We start from the raw sequence: 23,804 nt of genomic DNA, 5'->3' as shown, positions 1-23,804 counted from the left end.
ATGTGATGCCCATCTACAAGAAGGGCCAGAAGGAGGATCTGGTGAACTCCAAGCCTCTCTGACTGACCTTGGTGCCAGGGAAGGTTATTGAGCAGATCATCTCGAGTGCCATCACGTGGCATGTACAGGACAATCAGGTGATCAGGCCCAGTCAGTGTGGGTTCGTGAAAGGCAGGTCCTGTCTGACTAACCTGATCTCCTTGTGGGACAAGTTGACCCACTCAGTGGATGAGGGAGAAGCTTTGGATGTTTTTTAGCTGATCCTAGTAAAGCCTTTGACACCATTTCCCATTTCATTCTCCTGGAGAAACTGGCTACTCATAGCTTGGACAGGAGTTGTGTTTGCTCGGTCAAAAGCTGTCTGGATGGCCAGGCACAAAGAGCTGTTGTGAATGGAGTTAAATCCAGATGGCAACCAGTCACAAGTGGTGTTCCCCAGGACTCAGTACTTGGGCCAGTTCTGTCCACTATCTGTTCAACACTGTTCAGCATCCTCATTAATGACCCAGGGCAATTTGAAGGACTGCCCCATTAGCAAGTTGGCAGATGATAACCCTCATTATTAAGGAATGAAAAAGGAAGATGTGGGTTAACTACAGGCCGGTCAGCATCACCTCTGTGCCTTGCTAGATCATGGAGCAGATCCTCCTGGAAACTCTGCTGGGGCACATGGAAAATGGAGAAGTGATTGCTGAACAGCCAACATGGCTTCATAAAGAGCCAATGGTGCCTGACAAATGTGGTGGCCTTCTGCGATGGGTTCACAGTATCGGTGGGTATGTGAATAGCGACTGACGTCATCTACCTGGACTTGTGCAAAGCATTTCACACTGTCCCTCACAACATCCTTGTCTCAGAAATGGAGAGCCATGGATTCGATGGGTGGACCGCTTGGTGGATAAGGAATTGGCTGGACGGTGACACTCGAAGAGTTGCGGTCAAAGTCTTGATGTCCGGGTGGAGACCAGTGATGAGTGGTGCCCCTCGAGGGTAGGTATTGGGACCGTTGCTGTTGAACATCTTTGTGAGGGACATGGACAGTGGGATAGAGTGCACCCTCAGCTATGTTTGTGGATGACACTGACACCCATGGCAGGGTGGCTGGACTTGCATCTTTAAGGTCCCTTCCAATCCAAACCATTCTCTGCTTTGATGATTCTGTGATCTCCCTGACCTTATCTAGACCCACGAGCCTTTCATCCCATTTTCTCTCCCCTTTCCAGTTGAGGAGGGGCAGTGATGGTGGGCACCTGACGTCCATTCAAAGGTAACCCGCCACTCACAAGGAGCTTGCATCAGAGGCATGGGTAGAATTGCATTAGCATGTCCAAGCCTTAGTTAGGACAAGTGAAGGGCCTGTGTCATGGGCTGGAATCCCACCTGGTGCCAGTGGGTGGTGTTGCTGAGGTCATACTTCCTAGAGGAGGTCTTGTGGCCCTCTTCCACTCACCTTGATGGTGTGTTGAGCCCTGGCTTTGTGCTAAGTATGGCTGGACAAGGCTTGGGAGAAGAAAGGAAGTGGAGGCATTTGAGATGGGATGCAGGAGAACTTTATTGAGGGGAAAAATGAAAGCGAAAAAGCAGGAGCACCAAGTGGAAGGAAGCTGGTCTGATGTGTAAGTACGGCAACCATCAGCCGAGGTCCCTTGTGTGCAGTAGATTTTGTCAGAGCACCGACGTCTTCCTGCCCTGCAGTAGGATCGTCACACCAGAGGTCCCTGGTGGCCTTTGGCTTGTGATAAGGTGTTTGCAGAGAAGAGTACTGGATATAGCAGGAAGAGGTGACACAAAGAAGGAAGTGGGAGAAAAGGAGGAGGTTCCTGGGCCATGTTTGCAGGCAGCCTGGGCTGGCCCCATCCCTGCTTCCTTGCTTGGTGCCTTGAGAGGAGGAGCCGCAGACTGCAAACCCATGTGCCATCAGTGGCCTGAAGGTGTGTCCTCAATCCATGCCGTGGCTTCCAGGATGTGTTGATTGGGATCAGGGGTGGTGGCGAGGGCCCTTAGCAGGGGTAGCAGCCTCTAAGACCGCCGTTGAAGCAGCCCAGGCCTCCGAAGCCGTAGCCATAGCCGAAGCCTCCGGAGGAGATGGGCACTCCCAGGGCACTGAGGTCGTTGCCCACGGCAGCCGAGGCGCTGGATCCGACGGCGGTGTTCTGGGGGAAGGAGCTGAGGATGGGTCCTGGCAGGGTGACCACCACGGTGGAAGGCTGGATGACGACGCGGGAGGCCTCGCACTGCCTGACACAGGGCTCGTTGCAGCTGTTAGCCAGCGGGGTGGGTCCGCAGGGGCGGCAGCTGTCGTAGCAGGCCATGGGTGTGGTGTGGGGGGGCCCTGGAAGAGAGGGTGTTGAGAAAGCGGAGGGGCGTGGGGGTGCGAGGGGCGGTGTTGCAGGAGGGCAAGGGAGTGGGGAGGCCTGGTGTGGGGCTGTGGGGAGCGTGGCGGTGGGGAGGCGTCAGGGCTGTGAGGACGGAGGCAGAGCGTGCTGGAAGAGATGGGCCAGGTGGGGCAGGAGAAGGAGGGGAAGGGGGTTGAGGCTCACCTTGTTGAGCGCGGAGGAGAAGGCGTGAGGAGAAGTGTGTGAGGGAGAGAGGCGCTGGGCCGGCTTTTATGCTGGTCCCCGAGGGGCGGGACAGCCTTTGCGCATGACGGCATTGTTCAGCAAGCAGCTGGTGCGTGCCACAGCCTGGCCAGTAATGAGGTGGGGCGTGTTTTCCTTCCCGCAACGCTCCCTTTTCATGTCCTCGTCTTGGGGACGTGTCCACTTGGCCCTGGCGGCAGCTTTTGAGTGAGAGTATTAGAGGCCAAAGGCTTGGTGTTGATGGCGCGTGTCATGGCGGGCAGAAGAGGCGACCAAAGCATAGGGGAGGTGGCGTGTTGTCAGTGAGGTCATCCCATGGCACTGGTGTGGTGTGGTTTGTGGGTGCGTTGTGAAGAGGGGGCCCCATTTCCTGGCAGTCCTGGCAGGCTGGTCTGGGCTTTGGCGGTGTGTTGGGCGTGAGGCACTGCCCCTTCCATTGCATTCGGTCCCTCCCTGCCTTGACCCAGCTCACTAAGCCTGTCTTTAGGCCTGGCCTTTCCCATTGGGTGTGCTCTGATGAAGGGAAATCATGCTTGACCAACTTCCGTGTCTCCCATATTGAAGCGACTGGTTGTTGGAGAAGAGGAGAGCAGTGGCTTTTGTTGATGTCTGCTTGAATGAAGTCTTTGTCAGTGTCTCCCCTTACATGCTCGCAGAGAAGCTGGTAAATATGGGTTGCCTGTTAGTGAGGTGCACTGCATAGTGGTTGAGTATGTCGTCCCAGAAGCTTGTGATCAGTGGCGTAAACTCTAGTTGGAGGCAAGTCTCAAGTAGCATAGCCCAAGACTCATATCTGTGAGGCTAACACTATTCAACATCCTCATGTTGTTGGCATCCTCATGTTGAGGCCATCCTCATGACGTGGGCAGTGGGACAGTTGCCCACTCGGCTAGTCGGCATATGATGCAAAATCTGGAGGAGTGGCTGAGTCACCGGATGGTTGTGCCACTATTCACAGGGACCTGGAGAAGCTGGAGAACTTCTAGGGCAGAGAGGATTCTCCTGGAGATCAACTGGGGGATACTGAAACTCCTGAATCTGTGGTGGAATAGCAGTGGGCACCAGGACATGCTGGGGGGCCAACAGCCTGGACAGCAGCTTGGCTGAGCACAACATTGTTTTTCTGGTGTACGTCAATCTGACTACACATTAGCAATGCACCCTTGTGGCAAAGGACACCAAGATTCTCCAGGGTGGTGTTGGGAAGAGTGTTGCCAGCAGGTCAGGGGAGGTGGCCTTGCTCTCTCTTCAGTGCTGATGAGGCCCCGTGTGGAGTCCTGTGTCCAGCTGAGGGCTTCCCAGTGGGAGAAGGACATGGACTTAGTGGAGCAAGTCAACTGCAGGGCCACCAAGACGCTGAAGGGACGTCTTCTTTATCCACCAAGCGGCTCACCCATCAAATCCATGTCTCTCCATTTCCGAGACAAGGATGTTGTGTGGGACAGTATCAAATGCTTTGCCCAAGTCCAGATAGATGACGTCAGTCACTCTTCACATATCCACCGATGCTGTAAACCCATCGCAGAAGGCCACCACATTTGTCAGGCATGAACTGCCCACTGTGAAGATATGTTGACTGTTCAGCAATCACTTCTCCGTTTTCCATCTACCTCAGCAGAGTTTCCAGGAGGATCTGCTCCATGATCTAGCCAGGCACAGAGGTGACACTGACCTTAACCCGCATCTTCCTTTTTGATTCTTTAAAAATGAGGGTTATCATCTGCCAACTTGCTGAGAGGGCACTCCATCACATTGCCCAGGTCATTAATGAGGATGCTGAACAGTGGTGAACAGATATTGATACGTTGAACAGATATTAAACAGAACTGGCCCAGTACTGAGCCCTGGGGAACACCACTTGTGACTGGTTGCCATCTGGATTTAACTCCATTCACAACAGCTCTTTGTGCCTGGCCATCCAGCCAGCTTTTGACCGAGCAAACAGAACTCCTGTCCAAGCTATGAGTAGCCAGTTTCTCCAGGAGAATTAAATGGGAAATGGTGTCAAAGGCTTTATTGTGACCAGCTAAAAAACATCCAAAGCTTCTCCCTCATCCACTAAGTGGGTCACCTTGTCCCACAAGGAGATCAGGTTAGTCAGACAGGACCTGCCTTTCACGAACCCATGCTCACTGGGCCTGATCACCTGATTGTCATACACATGCCACATGATGGCACTCAAGATGATCTGCTCCATAACCTTCCCTGGCACCAAGGTCAGACAGGCTTGTAGTTCCCCAGATCCTCCTTCTGGCCCTTCTTGTAGATGGGCGTCACATTTGCTGACTTCCAGTCAACTGGGACCTCCCGGTTCGCCAGGACTGATGATAAATGATGGAAAGGGGCTTGGTGAGCACCTTCCCCTTAGATTATGGGGACTTCATTCTGCTCCCCATCCCTGTCTTCCAGCTCAGGGGCTGGGTACCCAGAGAACAACTGGTCTTGCTATAAAAAACTGAGGCAAAGAAGGCATTAAGCACCTCAGCCTTATCCTCATCCTTTGTCACTATGTTTCCACACACATCCAGGAAAGGATGGAGATTCTCCCTAGTCCTCCTTTTGTTCCAAATGTATTTACACAAATACTTTTTGTTGCCTTTAAGGCAGTAGCCAGATGAATTTCTAGTTGGCCTTAGGTCCTCCTCATTTTCTCCCTGCATAACCTCATGACATCCTTGGAGTCCTCCTCATTTGCCTGCCCCTTCTTCCAAAGGTCATAAACTCTTCTCTTTCCTGAGTTCCAGTCAAAGCTCTCTGTTTAGTCAGGCTGGTCTTCTTCCCCACTGGCTCGTGTTTCAGCACATCTGGACTCTCTATTGAACATGGGGTGATCTTATGGAACCTTCTGACAAAAACCACACCTGTAGCCCCTGCACTAACAAAACCTTGCCACGTAAACCTAGTACACCCAGGTACAACCTCACAAGCCAGAGGGGCACCAAGACACCTGCAGAGCACACCCAAAGGGAAAGGCCAGGCCTAAAGACAGGCTTAGCGAGCTGGCAGCAAGGCAGGGAGGGACCGAATGCAATGGAAGGGGCAGCGCCTCACGCCCAGCACACCACAAAAGCCCGGACCAGCCTGCCAGGGCTGCCAGGAAATGGGGCCCCCTCTTCACAACGCACCCACAAACCACACCACACCAGTGCCGTGGGATGACCTCACTGACAACACCCCACCTTCCCTATGCTTTGGTCGCGTCTTCTGCCCGCCATGACACGCGCCATCAACACCAAGCCTTTGGCCTCTAATACTCTCACTTAAAAGCTGCCGCCAGGGCCAAGTGGACACGTCCCCAGGACGAGGACATGAAAAGGGAGCGTTGTGGGAAGGAAAACACGCCCCACCTCATTACTCGCCAGGCTGTGGCATGCACCAGCTGCTTGCTGAACAATGCAGTCATGCGCAAAGGCTGTCCCGCCCCTCGGGGACCAGCATAAAAGCCAGCCCAGCGCCTCTCTCCCTCACACACTTCTCCTCACGCCTTCTCCTCCGCGCTCAACAAGGTGAGCCTCAACCCCCTTCCCCTCCTTCTCCTGCCCCACCTGGCCCATCTCTTCCAGCACACGCTGCCCCGGCCTCACAGCCCTGACGCCTCCCCACCGCCACGCTCCCCACAGCCCCACACCAGGCCTCCCCACTCCCTTGCCCTCCTGCAACACCGCCCCTCGCACCCCACGCCCCTCCGCTTTCTCAACACCCTCTCTTCCAGGGCCCCCCCACACCACACCCATGGCCTGCTACGACAGCTGCCGCCCCTGCGGACCCACCCCGCTGGCTAACAGCTGCAACGAGCCCTGTGTCAGGCAGTGCGAGGCCTCCCGCGTCGTCATCCAGCCTTCCACCGTGGTGGTCACCCTGCCAGGACCCATCCTCAGCTCCTTCCCCCAGAACACCGCCGTCGGATCCAGCGCCTCGGCTGCCGTGGGCAACGACCTCAGTGCCCTGGGAGTGCCCATCTCCTCCGGAGGCTTCGGCTATGGCTACGGCTTCGGAGGCCTGGGCTGCTTCAATGGCGGACTTAGAGGCTGCTACCCCTGCTAAGGGCCCTCGCCACCACCCCTGATCCCATTCAACCACATCCTGGAAGCCAGGGCATGGACTGAGGACACACGTCTGAGCCCTTCTTGGCATATGGACCTGCTGTCCACAACTCCTTCCCTCAAGGCACCAAGCAAGGAAGCAGGGAAGGGGCCAGCCCGGGCTGCCTGGAAACATGAACCATGTACCTACTCCTCTTCTCCCACTTCCTTCTTTGTGTCGCCCCTTCTGCTATATCCAGTACTCTTCTCCGCAAACAGCTTCTCACGAGCCAAAGAACATCGAGGGACCTCCGGTGGGCTGCTCCCACTGCAGGGCAGGAAGACCTCGATGCTCTGGCAAAATCTACTCTCTGGCAAGCAAAGCACCTCAGCTGATGGTCGCCCTGCCTGCACCTCAGACCGCCTCCCTTTCTAATTGGCGCTCTTGCCTTTTCGTTCTTTTGCCTCAATAAAGTTCTCCTGCATCCCATCCCAAATGCCTCCACTTCCTTTCTTCTCACAAGGCTCTTGCAACTTCACGTGGCACTAAGCCAGGCCTCAACAGGCCATCGGGGCGGGGGTGGCAGAGGGAAAGTGCCACAAGACCTCTGCAAGGAAACAGGACACCACCACCACCACCACCAGCAACACAGGCAGGCACCTGGGGGCTTCCACAACGTGCCACAAGCCATCACTTGCTCAAAAAAAAGCTTAGACACAACAGCGCTCCCCTGTGGACAGCTCTGATGAAGTTTCCCCGTGCCAGCACTCACTCGACTAACTCTCTTTCCCAGAGTGACCCTCTGGCCCTCCCAGCAAACACAATCACACAATCATTGGCTTTGGCAGTAATGTCTGGAGAGCATGTGCTTCAACCGCCCTGCTCAAGCAGTGTGAGCTAGAGGAGGTTGTCCAGGACCATGGCCAGTCGGGTTTTCAGCATGTCCCAGGATGAAGACTCCACCACCTCTTCCACTCTTTGACCACCCGCACACTGACAATTGCTTGCCACCTTTGCCCAGGGAATTCCATCTGTTTTCCCTTGTGCCCATGACCTCTTGCCCTGCCACTGAGCACAAGCCTTGGGACCCAGCCTTCAGCCACTTTGTAGTCCACCTCACTGGACACTCAGGCAACCCAGATATTATCATAGAATCATGGAATCACAGAATTGTTTTCCTTTGAAAGGACCTTTAAGATCATCAAGTCCAACCGTTAACCCAGCACTGCCAAGGCCACCACTAACCCATGTCCCTCAGCACCACATCTACACGGCTTTCAAATCCCTCCAGGGATGGGGACTTCACCACTGCCCTGGGCAGCCTGTTCCAGTGCTTGACAAGCCTTTCCATGAAGAAATTGTCCCTGATCTCCAATCTAAACCTCCCCTGGCACAACTTGAGGGTGTTACCTTTTGTCCTATCACTTCTCAGTTGGGAGAAGAGAGTGACACCTACCTCGTTACATTCTCCTTTATTGTATCTGCAGAGGCCAGTAATGTCTCCCCTCAGCGTCCTTTTCTCCAGACTAAACAACCCCAGCTCCCTCAGCCGCTCCTCATAAGACTTGTGGTCTAGACCCTTCACCGCCTTTGTTGCCCTTCTCTGGACTCACTCCAGCACCTCAAGGTCTCGCTTGTAGTGAGTTCCCAAAACTAAACACAGTATTCGAGGTGCAGCCTCAACATTGCCGAGCACAGGGGGACGATCCCTGCCCTAGTACTGCTGGCCACACTAGTGCTGACAAAAGCCAGGATGTTGGTGGCCTTCTTGGCCACCTGGGCACACTGCTGACTCATATTCAGTTGGCTGTCCATCAACACCCCCTGGTCCTTTTCTGCCAGGCACTTTCCAGCCACTCTTCCCCCAGCCTGTAGCTTTGCGTGTGCTTGTTGTGACCCAAGTGCACGACCCGACACTCGGCCTTGTTACCCCTCACAGAGTGGCCTCGGCCCATCGATCCAGCCTGTCCAGACCCCTCTGCAGAGCCTTCCTGCCCGCAAGGTAGGATCTACACTCCTGCACAACTTGCTGTCGTCTGCAAACTTAGTGAGGGTGCACTCGATCCCCTCGTCCACATCATGATAAAGATATTGAACAGAACTGGCCCAAGTACTGAGCCCCGGGGAACACCGCTTGTGACCGTCCGCCAACTGGATTTCATTCCATTCACCATAAACTCCTCGGGTCTGACCATCCAGCCAGTTTTTTACCCAGCTAAGAGTACACCCGTCCAAGCCATGAGCAGTCCGTTACTCCAGGACAACGCTGTGGGAAATGGTGTCAAAGGCTTCACTAATGTCTACGTAGACAACGTCCACAGCCTTTCCCTCACCCACTAAGCAGGTCACTTTGTCCCAAAAGGACATCAGGTTAGTCAAGTAGGACCTGCCTTTCACAAACCCATGATCACTGGGCCTCATCGCCTGGTTGTCCTGTACGTGCCGCATGATGGCACTCAAGATGATCTGCTCAATAACCTTCCCCAGCACCAAGGTCACACTGACATGCCTGCAGTTCCCCGGATCCTCCTTCTGGCCTTTCTTGTAGATGGGCGTCACATTTGCGGACTTCCAGTCGACTGGGACCTCCCCGGTTAGCCAGGACTGCTGACAAATGATGGAAAGCGGCTTCCTGAGCACTGCCGACAGCTCTCTCAGGACCCTTGGCTGGATCCCATACGGCTCCATGGACTTGTGTGTGTCTAAGTGGTGCAGCAGGTCGCTAACCGCTTCCCCTTGGATTATGGGGGCTTCACTCTGCTCCCCGTCCCTGTCTTTAACCTCAGGGGCCTGGGGACCCGCAGAACAACTGGTCTTACTAGTCAAGACTGAGGCAAAAAAGGCATTAAGCACCTCAGCCTTATCCTCATCCTTTGGCACTATGTTTCCTCACACATCCAAGGATGGAGATTCTCCTTAGCCCTCCTTTTTTTCCTATTGTATTTATACAAACATTTTTAATTGGCTTTCATGGCACTAGACAGATTAATTTCTAGTTGGCCTTAGGTCCTCCTCATTTTCTCCCTACATAACCTCATGACATCATTGGAGTCCTCCTCAGTTGCCTGCCCTTTCTTCCAAAGGTCATAAACTCTCTTCTCTTTCCTGAGTTCCAGCCAAAGCTCTCTGTTCAGCCAGGCCGGCCTTCTTCCCCACTGGCTCATCTTTTGGCACATGGGGACCCTCTGTCGCACATAGGGGAGTCTTCTGGAACCTTCGGACAGAAGCCACCCCTGTAGCCCCCTCACTAACCAAAACTTTGCCACGTAAACCTAGTATCATAGAATCATAGAATGTCCTGAGTTGGAGGGGATCCAGAAGGATCATCGAGTCCAAGTCCTGTACCAGATACAGCCAGTACCACCAGCTACAAGCTTACAAGCTAGAGGGGCACCAAGAAACCCACAGAGCACACCCAACGGGAAAGGCCAGGTCTAAAGACAGGCTCAGTGAGCTGGCAGCAAGGCAGGGAGGGACAAAATGCAATGGAAGGGGCAGCGCCTCACGCCCGGCACACCGCCAAAGCCCAGACCAGCCTGCCACGGATGCCAGGAAATGGGGCCCCCTCTTCACAACGCACCCACAAACCACACCACACCAGTGCCGGGGGATGACCTCACTGACAACACCCCACCTTCCCTACGCTTTGGTCACGTCTTCTGCCTGCCATGACACGCCCCATCAACACCAAGCCTTTGGCCTCTAATACTCTCACTTAAAAGCTGCCACCAGGGCCAAGCGGACACGTCCCCAAGACCCGGACATGAAAAGGGAGCGTTGTGGGAAGGAAAACACGCCCCACCTCATTACTGGCCAGGCTGTGGCACGCACCAGCTGCTTGCTGAACAATGCCGTCATGTGCAAAGGCTGTCCCGCCCCTCGGGGACCAGCATAAAAGCCGGCCCAGCGCCTCTCTCCCTCACACACTTCTCCTCACGCCTTCTCCTCCGCGCTCAACAAGGTGAGCCTCAACCCCCTTCCCCTCCTTCTCCTGCCCCACCTGGCCCGTCTCTTCCAGCACGCTCTGCCCCCCGCCTCACAGCCCTGACGCCTCCCCACCGCCACGCTCCCCACAGCCCCACACCAGGCCTCCCCACTCCCTTGCCCTCCTGCAACACCACCCCTCGCACCCCCACACGCCCCTCCGCTTTCTCAACACCCTCTCTTCCAGGGCCCCCCCACACCACACCCATGGCCTGCTACGACAGCTGCCGCCCCTGCGGACCCACCCCGCTGGCTAACAGCTGCAACGAGCCCTGTGTCAGGCAGTGCGAGGCCTCCCGCGTCGTCATCCAGCCTTCCACTGTGGTGGTCACCCTGCCAGGACCCATCCTCAGCTCCTTCCCCCAGAACACCGCCGTCGGATCTAGCTCCTCGGCTGCCGTGGGCAGCGAGCTCAGTGCCCTGGGAGTGCCCATCTCCTCCGGAGGTTTCGGCTATGGCTACGGCTTCGGAGGCCTGGGCTGCTTCAACGGCGGTCTTAGAGGCTGCTACCCCTGCTAAGGGGCCTTGCTACTAGCCCTGACAGCTACCACAGACATTCTGGAAGCCACGGCATGGATTGAGGACACGCTTCCAGGTCCTTCGTGGCATGTGGACCTGCTGTCCACGGCTCCTTCCCTCAAGGCACCAAGCAAGGAAGCAGGGAAGGGGTCAGTCCGAGCAGCCTGCAAACATGGCCCATGTACCTCCACCTCTTCTCCCACTTCCTTTTTCATTGTGTCTTCTTCAATGTCCAGTACTCTCTGCTGCAACCACTTTCTGCAAGCCAAGTACCACCAGGGACCTCTAGCATGCCGCTCCCACTGCAAGGCAGGAAGACCTCGGTGCTCTCACAAAATCTGCTGCATGCAAGGGACCTCGGCTGATGGTTGCTGCACTTGCACCTCAGACCAGCTCCCTTCCACCTGATGCTCCTGCCTTTTCGCTTTCATTTTTTCCCTCAATAAACTTCTTCTGCATCCCAGCCTTAGATGCCTCCACTTCCTTTCTTCTCCCAAGCCTCATCCAGCCATACTTAGCGCAAAGCCAGGGCTCAACACACCATCAAGGTGGGTGGAAGTGGGACCCGAGACCTTCTTTAGGAAGTATGACCTCAGCAACACCACCCACTGGCACCAGGTTGGATTCCAGCCCATGACACAGGCCCTTCACTTGTCCTAACTAAGGCTTGGACATGCTAATGCAATTCCACCCATGCCTCTGATGCAAGCTCCTCCTGTGTGGTGGGCTACCTTTGAATGGACGTCAGGTGCCCACCATCACTGCCCCTCCTCAGCTGGAAAGGGGAAAGAAAATATGATGAAAGGCTTGTGGGTCTAGATAAGGTCGGGGAGATCACAGAATCATCAAAGAAGAGAATGGTTTGGATTGGAAGGGACCTTAAAGATCGAGTCCAGCCACCCTGCCATGGGTGTCAGTGTCATCCACAGACATAGCTGAGGGTGCACTCTATCCCACTGTCCATGTCCCTGACAAAGATGTTCAACAGCACCAGTCCAAATACCGACCCCTGAGGGCACCACTCATCACTGGTCTCCACCTGGACATCAAGCCTTTGACCGCATCTCTTTGAGTGTGACTATCCAGCCAATTCCTTATCCACCAAGCGGTCCACCCATCGAATCCATGGCTCTCCCTTTCTGAGACAAGGATGGTGTGTGGGACAGTATCAAATGCTTTGCACAAGTCCAAGTAGATGAAGTCAGTCGCTCTTCACATATCCACCGATGCTGTAAACCCATCACAGAAGGCCACCACATTTGTCAGGCACGATTGGCTCTTCATGAAGCCATGTTGGCTGTTCAGCAATCACTTCTCCGTTTTCCATGTGCCTCGGGAGAGTTACAGGAGGATCTGCTGCATGATCTAGCAAGGCACAGAGGTGACGCTGTCCAGCCTGTAGTTAACCTACATCTTCCTTTTTCATTCCTTAAAAATGAGGGTTATCATCTGCCAACTTGCTAATGGGGCAGTCCTTCAAATTGCCCTGGGTCTTTAATGAGGATGCTGAACAGTGTTGCACAGATAGTGGACAGAACTGGCCAAAGTACTGAGTCCTGGGGAACACCGCTTGTGACTGGTTGCCAGCTGGATTTAACTCCATTCACAATAGCTCTTTGTGCCTGGCCATCCAGACAGCTTTTGACCGAGCAAACAGAACTCCTGTCCAAGCTATGAGTAGCCAGTTTCTCCAGGAGAATGAAATGGGAAATGGTGTCAAAGTCTTTACTAGGATCAGCTAGAAAACATCCAAAGCTTCTCCCTCATCCACTAAGTGGGTCACCTTGTCCCAGAAGGAGATCAGGTTAGTCAAGCAGGACCTGCCTTTCATAAACCCATGCTCACTGGGCCTGATCACGTGGTTGTCCTGTATGTGTCGCGTGATGGCACTCAAGATGACCTGCTCCGGCACCAAGGTCAGAATGACAGGCCTGTAGTTCCCCAGGTCCTCCTTCTGGCCCTTCCTGTAGATGAGCATCACACTTACTAAAGTCTTGTCAACTGAGACCTCCCCGGTTAGCCGGGACAGCTGATAAATGATGGAAAGTGGCTTGGTGAGCACTGCTGCCAGCTCCCTCAGTACCCTTGTCTGCATCCCATCCAGCACCATAGACTTGTGTATTTCTGAGTGGTGTAGCAGGTTGCTAACCATTTCTGTTGGATTATAAGGGCTTCATGCTGCTCCCTGTTGACTAACTTTCTTCCCCAGCACGACTCTCTGGCCATCACAGCAAGCAGAATCACAGCAAACAGAATCCTTGAGTACGCAAGGAACCTCTGGAGATCATCTAGCTCAACCCAAGCTGCTCAAGCAGGGGCAGCTTGAGCAGGCTCTCCACAGCCATGTCCAGTCAAGTTTTCAGTAGCTCACAGGATGGAGACTCCAACACCTCTCTGTGCAACCAGTTCCACTGTTTGACTACCCTCACATTGAAAAAGTCTTGCCTTCTCCTCCAAAGAAATGGCAGGTCTTTTCAGCTTTCTCCTTTGACCCTTGCCCTGATTGGGGGAACTGAGAAGAGTCTGACTTCCCTGTTCTCATTCCCTCCCATCAGGGCTTTAGACACGTTGATGATGTCTCTCCTGCATGGCCTTGCCTCCTGTCTGAAAAACCTCCCAGCTCTCTCAGCTTCTCCTCATAGGAAGGATGCTCCAGTCCCTTCAGCATCTTGGTGGCCCTGCACTTGACTTGCTCCACTAAGTCCATGTCCTTCTCCCACTGGGAAGCCCTCAGCTGGACAAAGGACTCCACACAGGGCCTCATCAGCACTGAAGAGAGAGCAAGGCCACCTCCCCCGACATGCTGGCAACACTCTTCCCAACACCACCCTGGAGAATCTTGGTGTCCTTTGCCACAAGGGTGCATTGCTAACGTGTACTCAGATTGACGTACACCAGAAAAACAAGGTTGTGCTCAGCCAAGCTGCTTTCCAGGCTGTTGGCCCCCCAGCATGTCCTGGTGCCCACTGCTATTCCACCACAGATGCAGGACTTTGCATTTCCCCCTGTTGATCTCCAGGAGAATCCTCTCTGCCCCAGAAGTTCTCCAGCTTCTCCAGGTCCCTGTGACTAGTGGCACAACCATCCGGTGACTCAGCCACTCCTCCAGATTTTGCATCATATGCCGACTAGCCGAGTGGGCAACTGTCCCACTGCCCACGTCATGAGGATGGCCTCAACATGAGGATGCCAACAACATGAGGATGTTGAATAGTGTTGGCCTCACGGATCTGAGTCTTGGGCTATGCTACTTGAGACTTGCCTCCAACTGGAGTTTATGCCACTGATCACAAGCTTCTGGGATGAGATACTCAACCACTATGCAGTTCACCTCACTAACAGGCAACCCATATTTATGAGAATGTCTGCGAGCATGTAAGGGGAGACACTGACAAAGACTTCATCCAAGCAGAGGTCAACAAAAGCCACTGCTCTCCTCTTGTCCAACAACCAGTCGCTTCAACATGGGAGACACGGAAGTTGGTCAAGCATGATTTCCCTTCGTCAGAGCACACCCAATGGGAAAGGCCAGGCCTAAAGACAGGCTCAGTGAGTTGGCTCAAGGCAGGGAGGGACCAAATGCGATGAAAGGGGCAGCGCCTCACGCCCAGCACACCACCAAAGCCCAGACCAGCCTGCCAGGGCTGCCAGGAAATGGGGCCCCTCTTCACAATGCACCCACAAACCACACCACACCAGTGCCGTGGGATGACCTCACTGACAACACCCCACCTCCCCTACGCTTTGGTCGCCTCTTCTGCCCGCCCAGACACGCGCCATCAACACCAAGCCTTTGGCCTCTAATACTCTCACTTAAAAGCTGCCGCCAGGGCCAAGTGGTCACGTCCCCAAGACGAGGACATGAAAAGGGAGCGTTGTGGGAAGGAAAACACGCCCCACCTCATTACTGGCCAGGCTGTGGCACGCACCAGCTGCTTGCTGAACAATGCCGTCATGCGCAAAGGCTGTCCCGCCCCTCGGGGACCAGCATAAAAGCCGGCCCAGCGCCTCTCTCCCTCACACACTTCTCCTCACGCCTTCTCCTCCGCGCTCAACAAGGTGAGCCTCAGCCCCCTTCCCCTCCTTCTCCTGCCCCACCTGGCCCGTCTCCTCCAGCACGCTCTGACCCCGGTCTCACAGCCCTGACGCCTCCCCACGGCCACGCTCCCCACAGCCCCACACCAGCCTCCCCACTCCCTTGCCCTCCTGCAACACTGCCCCTCGCAGCCCCACGCCCCTCCGCTTTCTCAACACCCTCTCTTCCAGGGCCCCCACACCCCACACCCATGGCCTGCTACGACAGCTGCCGCCCCTGCGGACCCACCCCGCTGGCTAACAGCTGCAACGAGCCCTGTGTCAGGCAGTGCGAGGCCTCCCGCGTCGTCATCCAGCCTCCCGCCGTGGTGGTCACCCTGCCAGGACCCATCCTCAGCTCCTTCCCCCAGAACACCGCCGTCGGATCCAGCTCCTCGGCTGCCGTGGGCAGCGAGCTCAGTGCCCTGGGAGTGCCCATCTCCTCCGGAGGCTTCGGCTATGGCTACGGCTTCGGAGGCCTGGGCTGCTTCAACGGCGGTCTTAGAGGCTGCTACCCCTGCTAAGGGTCCTTTCCACCACCCCTGACACCAACCACACACATCCTGGAAGCGAAGACATGGATTGAGGACACGCTTCCAGGCCACTTCATGGCATATGGACCTGCTGTCCATGGCTCCTTCTCTCAAGGCACCAAGCAAGGAAGCAGGGACGTGTCCAGCCCGGGCTGCCTGGAAACATGAAACATGTACCTCCTCCCGTTCTCCTGCTTCCTTCTTTGTGTTGCCCCTTCTGCTATATCCAGTACTCTTCTCTGCAAACACCTTCTCACAAGCCAAAGGCCATCGAGGGACCTCTGGTGGGCTCCTCCCACTGCAATGCAGGAAGACCTCGATGATCTGGCAAAATCTACTCTCTGGCAAGCAAAGGACCTCGGCTGATGGTCACCCTACCTGCACCTCAGACCTTCTCCCTTACAATTGGTGCTCCTGCATTTTCACTCTTTTTTCTCAATAAAGTTCTCCTGCATCCCAGCCTCAGGCACCTCCGCTTCCTTTCTTCTCACAAGGCTCTTGCATCGCCATGCTGCACAAAGCCAGGGCTCAACAGGCCTTCAGGGTGGGTGGGAAAGGGCCACAAGTCCTATGCAATGATATAGGACCCCACCAATACTAGCAACACAGACCGGCACCTGGGGGCTTCCAGAACGTGGCACAAACCATCACTTGCTCAACCAAAGGCTTAGGCACAACGACGCTCCCCTGTGCACAGCTCTGATGAAGTTTCCCCATGCCAGCACTCACTCGACTAACTCTCTTCCCCAGCGTGACCCTCTGGCCCTCCCAGCAAACACAATCACACAATCATTGACTTTGGCAGGAACCTCTGGAGAGCATGTGCTTCAACTGCCCTGCTCAAGCAGGGACAGCTAGAGCAGGTTGTCTGGGACCATGGCCTGTCGGGTTTTCAGTATCTCCCAGGACGGAGACTCCACCACCTCTTCCACTCTTTGACCACCCTCACACTGACAATTGCTTGCCACCTTTGCCCATGCAATTGTAACTGTTGTCCCTTCTGCCCTTGGCCTCTTGCCCTTTGACTGAGCACAAGCTTTAGGGCACAGCCCTTCAGCCACTTTGCAGTCCACCTCACTGTCCACTCAGGCAACGCAGACTTTATCATAGAATCATGGAATCACAGAATTCCTTTGCTTGGAAACGACCTTTAAGATCATCGAGTCCAACTGTTAACCCAGCGCTGCCAAGGCCACCACTAACCCATGTCCTTCAGCACCACATCTACACGGCTTTTAAATACCTCCAGAGATGGTGACTCAACCACTGCCCTGGGCAGCCTGTGCCAGCGCTTGACAACACTTTCGGGGAAGAAATTGTTCCTCATCTCCAATCTAAAACTCCCCTCGTGCAACTTGAGGCCCTTTCCTCTCGTCCTGTCACTTCTCACTTGGGAGAAGAGACTGACACCTACCTCGTTACATTCTCCTTTATTGTATCTGCAGAGGCCAGTAATGTCTCCCCTGAGCCTTTGTTTCTCCAAACTAAACAACCCCGCTTCCCTCAGCTGCTTCTCATAAGACTTGTACTCTAGACCTTTCACCAGCTTCATTGCCCTTCTCTGGACCCTCTCCAGCACCTCAAGGTCTTGCTTGTAGTGAGTTGCCCAAAACTGCACCCAGGATTCGAGGTGCGGCCTCACCAGTGCCGAGTACAGGGGGACGATCCCTGCCCTAGTACTGCTGGCCACACTAGTGCTGATACAAGCCTGGATGTTGGTGGCCTTCTTGGCCACCTGGGCACACTGCTGACTCATATTCAGTTGGCTGTCCATCAACACCCCCAGGTCCGTTTAGGACAGGCAGCTTTCCAGCCACTCTTCCCCCAGCCTGTAGCGTTGCATGTGCTTGTTGTGACCCAAGTGCACGACCCGACACTCAGCCTTGTTCAGCCTCATACAGTGGCCTCAGCCCATCGATCCAGCCTGTCCAGATCCCTCTGCAGAGCCTTCCTACCCTCAAGGTAGGATCTACACTCCTGCACAACTTGGTGTCATCTTGAAACTTAGGGGGGGTGCACTCGATCCCCTCGTCCACATCATCAATAAAGATATTAAACAGAACTGGCCCAAGTACTGAGCCCCAGGGAACACCACTTGTGACTGGTTGCCGTCTGGATTTAACTCCATTCACAACAGCTCTTTGTGCCTGGCCATCCAGACAGCTTTTTACTGACCAAACAGAACTGCTGTCCAAGGTATGAGTAGCCAGTTTCTCCAGAATTAAATGGGAAATGGTGTCAAAGGCTTTACTAGGATCAGCTAAAAAACATCCAAAGCTTCTCCCTCATCCACTAAGTGGGTCACCTTGTCCCAGAAGGAGATCAGGTTAGTCAAGCTGTACCTGCCTTTCATAAACCCATGCTCACTGGGCCTGATCAGCTGGTTGTCCTGTACATGCCGCATGATGGCACCTGAGATGATCTGCTCCATAACCTTCCCTGGCACTAAGGTCATTGAGACAGGCTTGTAGTTCCCCAGATCCTCCCTCCGGCCCTTCTTGTAGATTGGCGTCACATTTGCTGACTTCCAGTCGACTGGGACCTCCCCAGTTAGCCGGGAGTGATGATAAATGATGGAAAGCGGCTTGCTGAGCACTGCCGCCAGCTCTCTCAGCACCCTTGTCTGGATCCCATACGGCTCCATGGACTTGTGTGTGTCTAAGTGGTGCAGCAGGTCACTAACCGTTTCCCCTTGGATTATGGGGGCTTCACTCTGCTCCCCGTCCCTGTCTTTCACCTCAGGGGCCTGGGGACCTGCAGAACAACTGGTCTTGCTATTCAAGACTGAGGCAAAGAAGGCATTAAACACCTCAAACTTCTCCTCATCCTTTGTCACTATGTTTTCCCACACATCCAAGAAGGACGGAGCTTCTCCTTAGCCCTCCTTTTGTCACTAAAGTATTTATAAAAACATTCTTAATTGTCTTTTACGGCAGTACCCAGATGAATTTCTAGTTGGCCTTAGGCCCTCCTCATTTTCTCCCTGCGTAACCTCATGACATCCTTGGAGTCCTCCTCAGTTGCCTGCCCCTTCTTCCAAAGGTCAGAAACTTCTTCTCTTTCCTGAGTTCCAGCCAAAGCTCTCTGTTCAGCCAGACCGGTCTTTTTCCCCGCTGGCTCATCCTTTGGAACATGGGACTCTCTATTGAACATGGGGCAATCTTCTGGAACCTTCTGACAGAAGCCACCCCTGTAGGCCCCTCACTAACCAAAACCTTGCCACGTAAACCTAGTATCATAGAATCATAGAATGTCCTGAGTTGGAAGGGACCCAAAAGGGTCATCGAGTTTGGACTCGATGTCCAAACTCCTGTCCCAGCTGCAGCCAGTACAACTGCTACAAGCTTACAACCCAGAGGGGCACCAAGACACCCACAGAGCACACCCACCGGGAAAGGCCAGGCCTAAAGACAGGCTTAGTGAGCTGGGTCAAGGCAGGGAGGGACCGAATGCAACGGAAGGGGCAGCGCATCACGCACAACACACTGCCAAAGCCCAGAGCAACCTGCCAGGGCTGCCAGGTAATGGGGCCCCCCCCTTTACAACGCACCCACAAACCACACCACACCAGTGCCGTGGGATGACCTCACTGACAACACCCCACCTCCCCTACGCTTTGGTCGCGTCTTCTGCCCACCATGACACGCGCCATCAACACCAAGCCTTTGCCCTCTAATACTCTCACTTAAAAGCTGCCGCCAGGGCCAAGTGGACACGTCCCCAAGACGAGGACATGAAAAGGGAGTGTTGTGGGAAGGAAAACACGCCCCACCTCATTACTGGCCAGGCTGTGGCACGCACCAGCTGCTTGCTGAACAATGCCGTCATGCGCAAAGGCTGTCCCGCCCCTCGGGGACCAGCATAAAAGCCGGCCCAGCGCCTCTCTCCCTCACACACTTCTCCTCACGCCTTCTTCTCCACGCTCAACAAGGTGAGCCTCAACCCCCTTCCCCTCCTTCTCCTGCCCCACCTGGCCCGTCTCTTCCAGCACGCTCTGCCCCCGCCTCACAGCCCTGACGCCTCCCCACTGCCACGCTCCCCACAGCCCCACACCAGGCCTCCCCACTCCCTTGCCCTCCTGCAACACCGCCCCTCGCACCCCCACGCCCCTCCGCTTTCTCAACACCCTCTCTTCCAGGGCCCCCCCACACCACACCCATGGCCTGCTACGACAGCTGCCGCCCCTGCGGACCCACCCCGCTGGCTAACAGCTGCAACGAGCCCTGTGTCAGGCAGTGCGAGGCCTCCCGCGTCGTCATCCAGCCTCCCGCCGTGCTGGTCACCCTGCCAGGACCCATCCTCAGCTCCTTCCCCCAGAACACCGCCGTCGGATCCAGCTCCTCGGCTGCCGTGAGCAACGACCTCAGTGCCCTGGGAGTGCCCATCTCCTCCGGAGGCTTCGGCTATGGCTACGGCTTCGGAGGCCTGGGCTGCTTCAACGGCGGTCTTAGAGGCTGCTACCCCTGCTAAGGGCCCTTGCCACCACCCCTGATCCCAATCAACCACATCCTGGAAGCCACGGCATGGACTGAGGACACGCTTCCAGGCCCTTCATGGCATATGGACCTGCTGTCCACAGCTCCTTCTCTCAAGGCACCAAGCAAGGAAGCAGGGACGTGTCCAGCCCGGGCTGCCTGCAAACATGAACCATGAACCTCCTCCTCTTCTCCCACTTCCTTCTTTGCTTCATATCTTCTTTCATGTCCAGTATTCTCCACTGCAACCGCTTTCTGCAATAGAAGGACCATCCAGGGACCTCTATCATACTGCTCCCACTGCAAGGCAGGAAGACCTCGATGCTCTGGCAAAATCTACGGCACACAAGGGACCTCTGCTGATGGTCGCACTACCTGCACCTCAAACCAGCTCCCTTCCAATTGGTGCTCCTGCCTTTTCACTCTTTTGTCTCAATAAAGTTCTCCTGCATCCCAGCCTCAGATGCCTCCTCTTGCTTTCTTCTCCCAAAGCTTTTCCAACTTCACCCGCCACAAAGCCAGGGCTCAACAGGCCTTCAGGGTGGGTGGAAAAGGGCCGCAAGACCTCTCTTAGCAAATATACCACCACAGCCAAACACCGACGGGCACCTGGGGGCTTCCAGAATGTGACACAAGCCCATTCCTGGCTCAAACAAAGGCTTCGATACAACAATGCTCCCCTGCGCACAGCTCTGACAGTCTCCCTGTGTCAACACTCATTTCTCTAACTCTCTTCCCCAGCATGACTCTCCTGCCCTCCCAGAAAACACAATCACAGAATCATTGAATTTGGAAGGAACTCAGGAGAGCATGTGCTTCAACCACCCTGCTCAAGCAGGGACGGCTAGAGCAGGTTGTCCGGGACCATGGACAGTTGAGTTTTCAGCATCGCCCAGGACGGAGACTCCACCACCTCTTCCAATCTTTGACCACCCTAACACTGAAAAAGCCTGGCCACCTTTGCCCAGGGAATTCCGTCTGTTTTCCCTTGTGCCCATGGCCTCTTGCCCTGCCACTGAGAACAAGTCTCCGTGTCCAGCCCTTCAGCCACTTTGTAGTCCACCTCACTGGAGACTCAGGCAACACAGACTTTATCATAGAATCATGGAATCACAGAATTGTTTTTGTTGGAAAGGACCTTTAAGATCATCAAGTCCAACCGTTAACCCAGCACTGCCAAGCCCACCACTAACCCATGTCCCTCAGCACCACATCTACACGGCTTTCAAGTCCCTCCAGGGATGGGGACTCAATCACTGCCCTGGGAAGCCTCTTCCAGTGCTTGACAGCCATTTTGGAGACGAAATTGTTCCTCATATCCAATCTAAACCTCCCCTCGTGCAACTTGAGTCTGTTTCCTCTCGTCCTGTCACTTCTCAGTTGGGAGAAGAGACTGACACCTACCTCATTACATTCTCCTTTATTGTATCTGCAGAGGCCAATGATGTCTCCCCTGAGCTTCCTTTTCTCCAGACTAAACACCCCCAGGTCCCTCAGCCGCTCCTCATGACACTTGTGCTCCAGACCCTTAACCACCCTCATTGCCTTTTTTCAGACTCTCTCCAGCACCTCAAGGTCTTGCTTGTAGTGAGGGGTCCAAAACTGAACACATTATTTGAGGTGCGGCCTCACCAATGCCGAATACAGGGGGATGATCCCTGCCCCAGCCCTGCTAGCCACACTAGTGCTGATACAAGCCAAGATGCTGATGGCCTTCTTGGCCACCTGGACACACTGCTGGCTCATATTCAGTTGGCTGTCCATCAACACCCCCAGCTCCTTTCCTGCCAGGCACTTTCCAGCCACTCTTCCCCCAGCCTGTAGCTTTGCATCTGCTTGTTGTGACCCAAGTGCATGACCTGACACTGAGCCTTGCTGAGCCTCACTCATTGGCCCAATGATCCAGCCTGTCCAGATCCCTCTGCAGAACCTTCCTACCTGCAAGCAGATCAACACTCCTGCACAACTTGGTGGCATCTGCGAACGTATTGAGGGTGCACTCGATCCCCTCGTCCACATCATTGATAAAGATATTGAACAGAACTGGCCCAAGCACTGAGCCCTGGAGAACACCACTTGTGACCGGCCGCCAACTAGATTTCATTCCATTCACCATAAACTCCTTGGCTCTGGCCATCCAGCCAGTTTTTTACCCAGCTAAGAGTACACCCGTCCAAGCCATGAGCAGTCAATTACTCCAGGACAATGCTGTGGGAAACGGTGTCAAAGGCTTCACTAATGTCTATGTAGACAACATCCACAGACTTTCCCTCACCCACTAAGCAAGTCACCTTGTCCCAGAAGGAGATCAGGTTAGTCAAGCAGGACCTGCCTTTCATAAACCCATGATCACTTGGCCTCATCACCTGGTTGTCCTGTACATGCCGCATGATGGCACCCGAGATGATCTGCTCCATAACCTTCCCTGGCACTAAGGTCAGTCAGACAGGCTTGGAGTTCCCCAGATCCTCCCTCCGGCCCTTCTTGTAGATGGGCGTCACATTTGCTGACTTCCACTCAACTGGGACCTCCCCAGATAGCCAGGAGTGATGATAAATGATGGAAAGGGGCTTTCTGAGCACCGCCGACAGCTCTCTCAGGACTCTTGGCTGGATCCCATACGGCTCCATGGACTTGTATGTGTCTAAGTGGTGCAGCAGGTCACTAACCATTTCCCCTTGGATTATGGGGCTTCACTCTGCTCCCCGTCCCTGTCTTCCAGCTCAGGGGCCTGGGGACCCGCAGAACAACTGGTCTTACTATTCAAGACTGAGGCAAAGAAGGCATTAAGCACCTCAGCCTTATCCTCAAGCTTTGTCACTATGTTTCCCCGCACATCCAAGAATGACGGAGCTTCTCCTTAGCCCTCCTTTTGTTGCTAATGTATTTATACAAACATTTTTAATTGTCTTTTACAGCAGTAGCCAGATTAATTTCTAGTTGGCCTTCGGTCTTCCTCATTTTCTCTCTGCATAACCTCATGACATCCTTGGAGTCCTCCTCAGTTCTTCCAAAGAAGCTATTCTTTGGATGCCCCTTCTTCAAAGGTCATAAACTCTCTTCTCTTTCCTGAGTTCCACTAAAGCTCTCTGTTTAGTCAGGCTGGTCTTCTTCACCGCTGGCTCATGTCTCAGCACATCTGGACTCTCTGTCACACATGGGGGAATCTTCTGGAACCTTCTGACAGAAGCCACCCCTGTAGCCCCCTCACTAACCAAATCCTTGCCACGTAATCGTACTATACCCAGCTACAAGTATACAACCCAGAGGGGCAATAAAGAGCACACCCAACGGGAAAGGCCAGGCCTAAAGACAGGCTTAGCGAGCTGGCAGCAAGGCAGGGAGGGATCAAATGCAATGGAAGGGGCAGGGCCTCACGCCCAACACACCACCAAAGCCCAGACCAGCCTGCCAGGGCTGCCAGGAAATGGGGCCCCCTCTTCACAACGCACCCACAAACCACACCACTCGAGTGCCGTGGGATGACCTCACTGAGAACACCCCACCTCCCCTACGCTTTGGTCGCCTCTTCTGCCCGCCATGACACGCACCATCAACACCAAGCCTTTGGCCTCTAATACTCTCACTTCAAAGCTGCCGCCAGGGCCAAGTGGACA

At 54.7% G+C, this 23,804-nt stretch overlaps 5 protein-coding genes across 5 annotated transcripts; 4 read left to right on the top strand and 1 right to left on the bottom strand.

Moving 5' to 3' along the window:
• Positions 1–2,000: 2,000 nt before the first annotated feature.
• Positions 2,001–2,312, bottom strand: LOC137660748 (feather keratin-like). Its single transcript, XM_068395746.1, has one exon. It carries the CDS (start codon positions 2,310–2,312, stop codon positions 2,001–2,003), a length of 312 nt encoding a protein of 103 aa, XP_068251847.1.
• Positions 2,313–6,311: 3,999 nt separating this feature from the next.
• On the top strand, positions 6,312–6,623 carry LOC137660757 (feather keratin-like). The gene has a single exon (XM_068395754.1). The coding sequence runs from the start codon at positions 6,312–6,314 to the stop codon at positions 6,621–6,623; it is 312 nt and encodes a 103-aa protein (XP_068251855.1).
• A 4,170-nt stretch (positions 6,624–10,793) lies between these two features.
• Positions 10,794–11,105, top strand: LOC137660762 (feather keratin-like). Its single transcript, XM_068395759.1, has one exon. It carries the CDS (start codon positions 10,794–10,796, stop codon positions 11,103–11,105), a length of 312 nt encoding a protein of 103 aa, XP_068251860.1.
• A 4,286-nt stretch (positions 11,106–15,391) lies between these two features.
• On the top strand, positions 15,392–15,703 carry LOC137660756 (feather keratin 1-like). The gene has a single exon (XM_068395752.1). It carries the CDS (start codon positions 15,392–15,394, stop codon positions 15,701–15,703), a length of 312 nt encoding a protein of 103 aa, XP_068251853.1.
• A 4,167-nt stretch (positions 15,704–19,870) lies between these two features.
• On the top strand, positions 19,871–20,182 carry LOC137660759 (feather keratin-like). Its single transcript, XM_068395756.1, has one exon. It carries the CDS (start codon positions 19,871–19,873, stop codon positions 20,180–20,182), a length of 312 nt encoding a protein of 103 aa, XP_068251857.1.
• The last annotated feature ends 3,622 nt before the right edge of the window (positions 20,183–23,804 follow it).

The sequence above is a fragment of the Nyctibius grandis genome, chromosome 3 (genome assembly GCF_013368605.1).
Source record: "Nyctibius grandis isolate bNycGra1 chromosome 3, bNycGra1.pri, whole genome shotgun sequence".
Lineage (NCBI taxonomy): Eukaryota > Metazoa > Chordata > Aves > Nyctibiiformes > Nyctibiidae > Nyctibius > Nyctibius grandis.
This window is presented reverse-complemented; position numbering and strand designations above follow the sequence as displayed.

Excerpts from the sequence above, each read along its gene's own strand:
- LOC137660748 (XM_068395746.1), bottom strand. The coding sequence starts at position 2,312 with ATGGCCTGCTACGACAGCTGCCGCCCCTGCGGACCCACCCCGCTGGCT.
- LOC137660757 (XM_068395754.1), top strand. The coding sequence starts at position 6,312 with ATGGCCTGCTACGACAGCTGCCGCCCCTGCGGACCCACCCCGCTGGCT.
- LOC137660762 (XM_068395759.1), top strand. The coding sequence starts at position 10,794 with ATGGCCTGCTACGACAGCTGCCGCCCCTGCGGACCCACCCCGCTGGCT.
- LOC137660756 (XM_068395752.1), top strand. The coding sequence starts at position 15,392 with ATGGCCTGCTACGACAGCTGCCGCCCCTGCGGACCCACCCCGCTGGCT.
- LOC137660759 (XM_068395756.1), top strand. The coding sequence starts at position 19,871 with ATGGCCTGCTACGACAGCTGCCGCCCCTGCGGACCCACCCCGCTGGCT.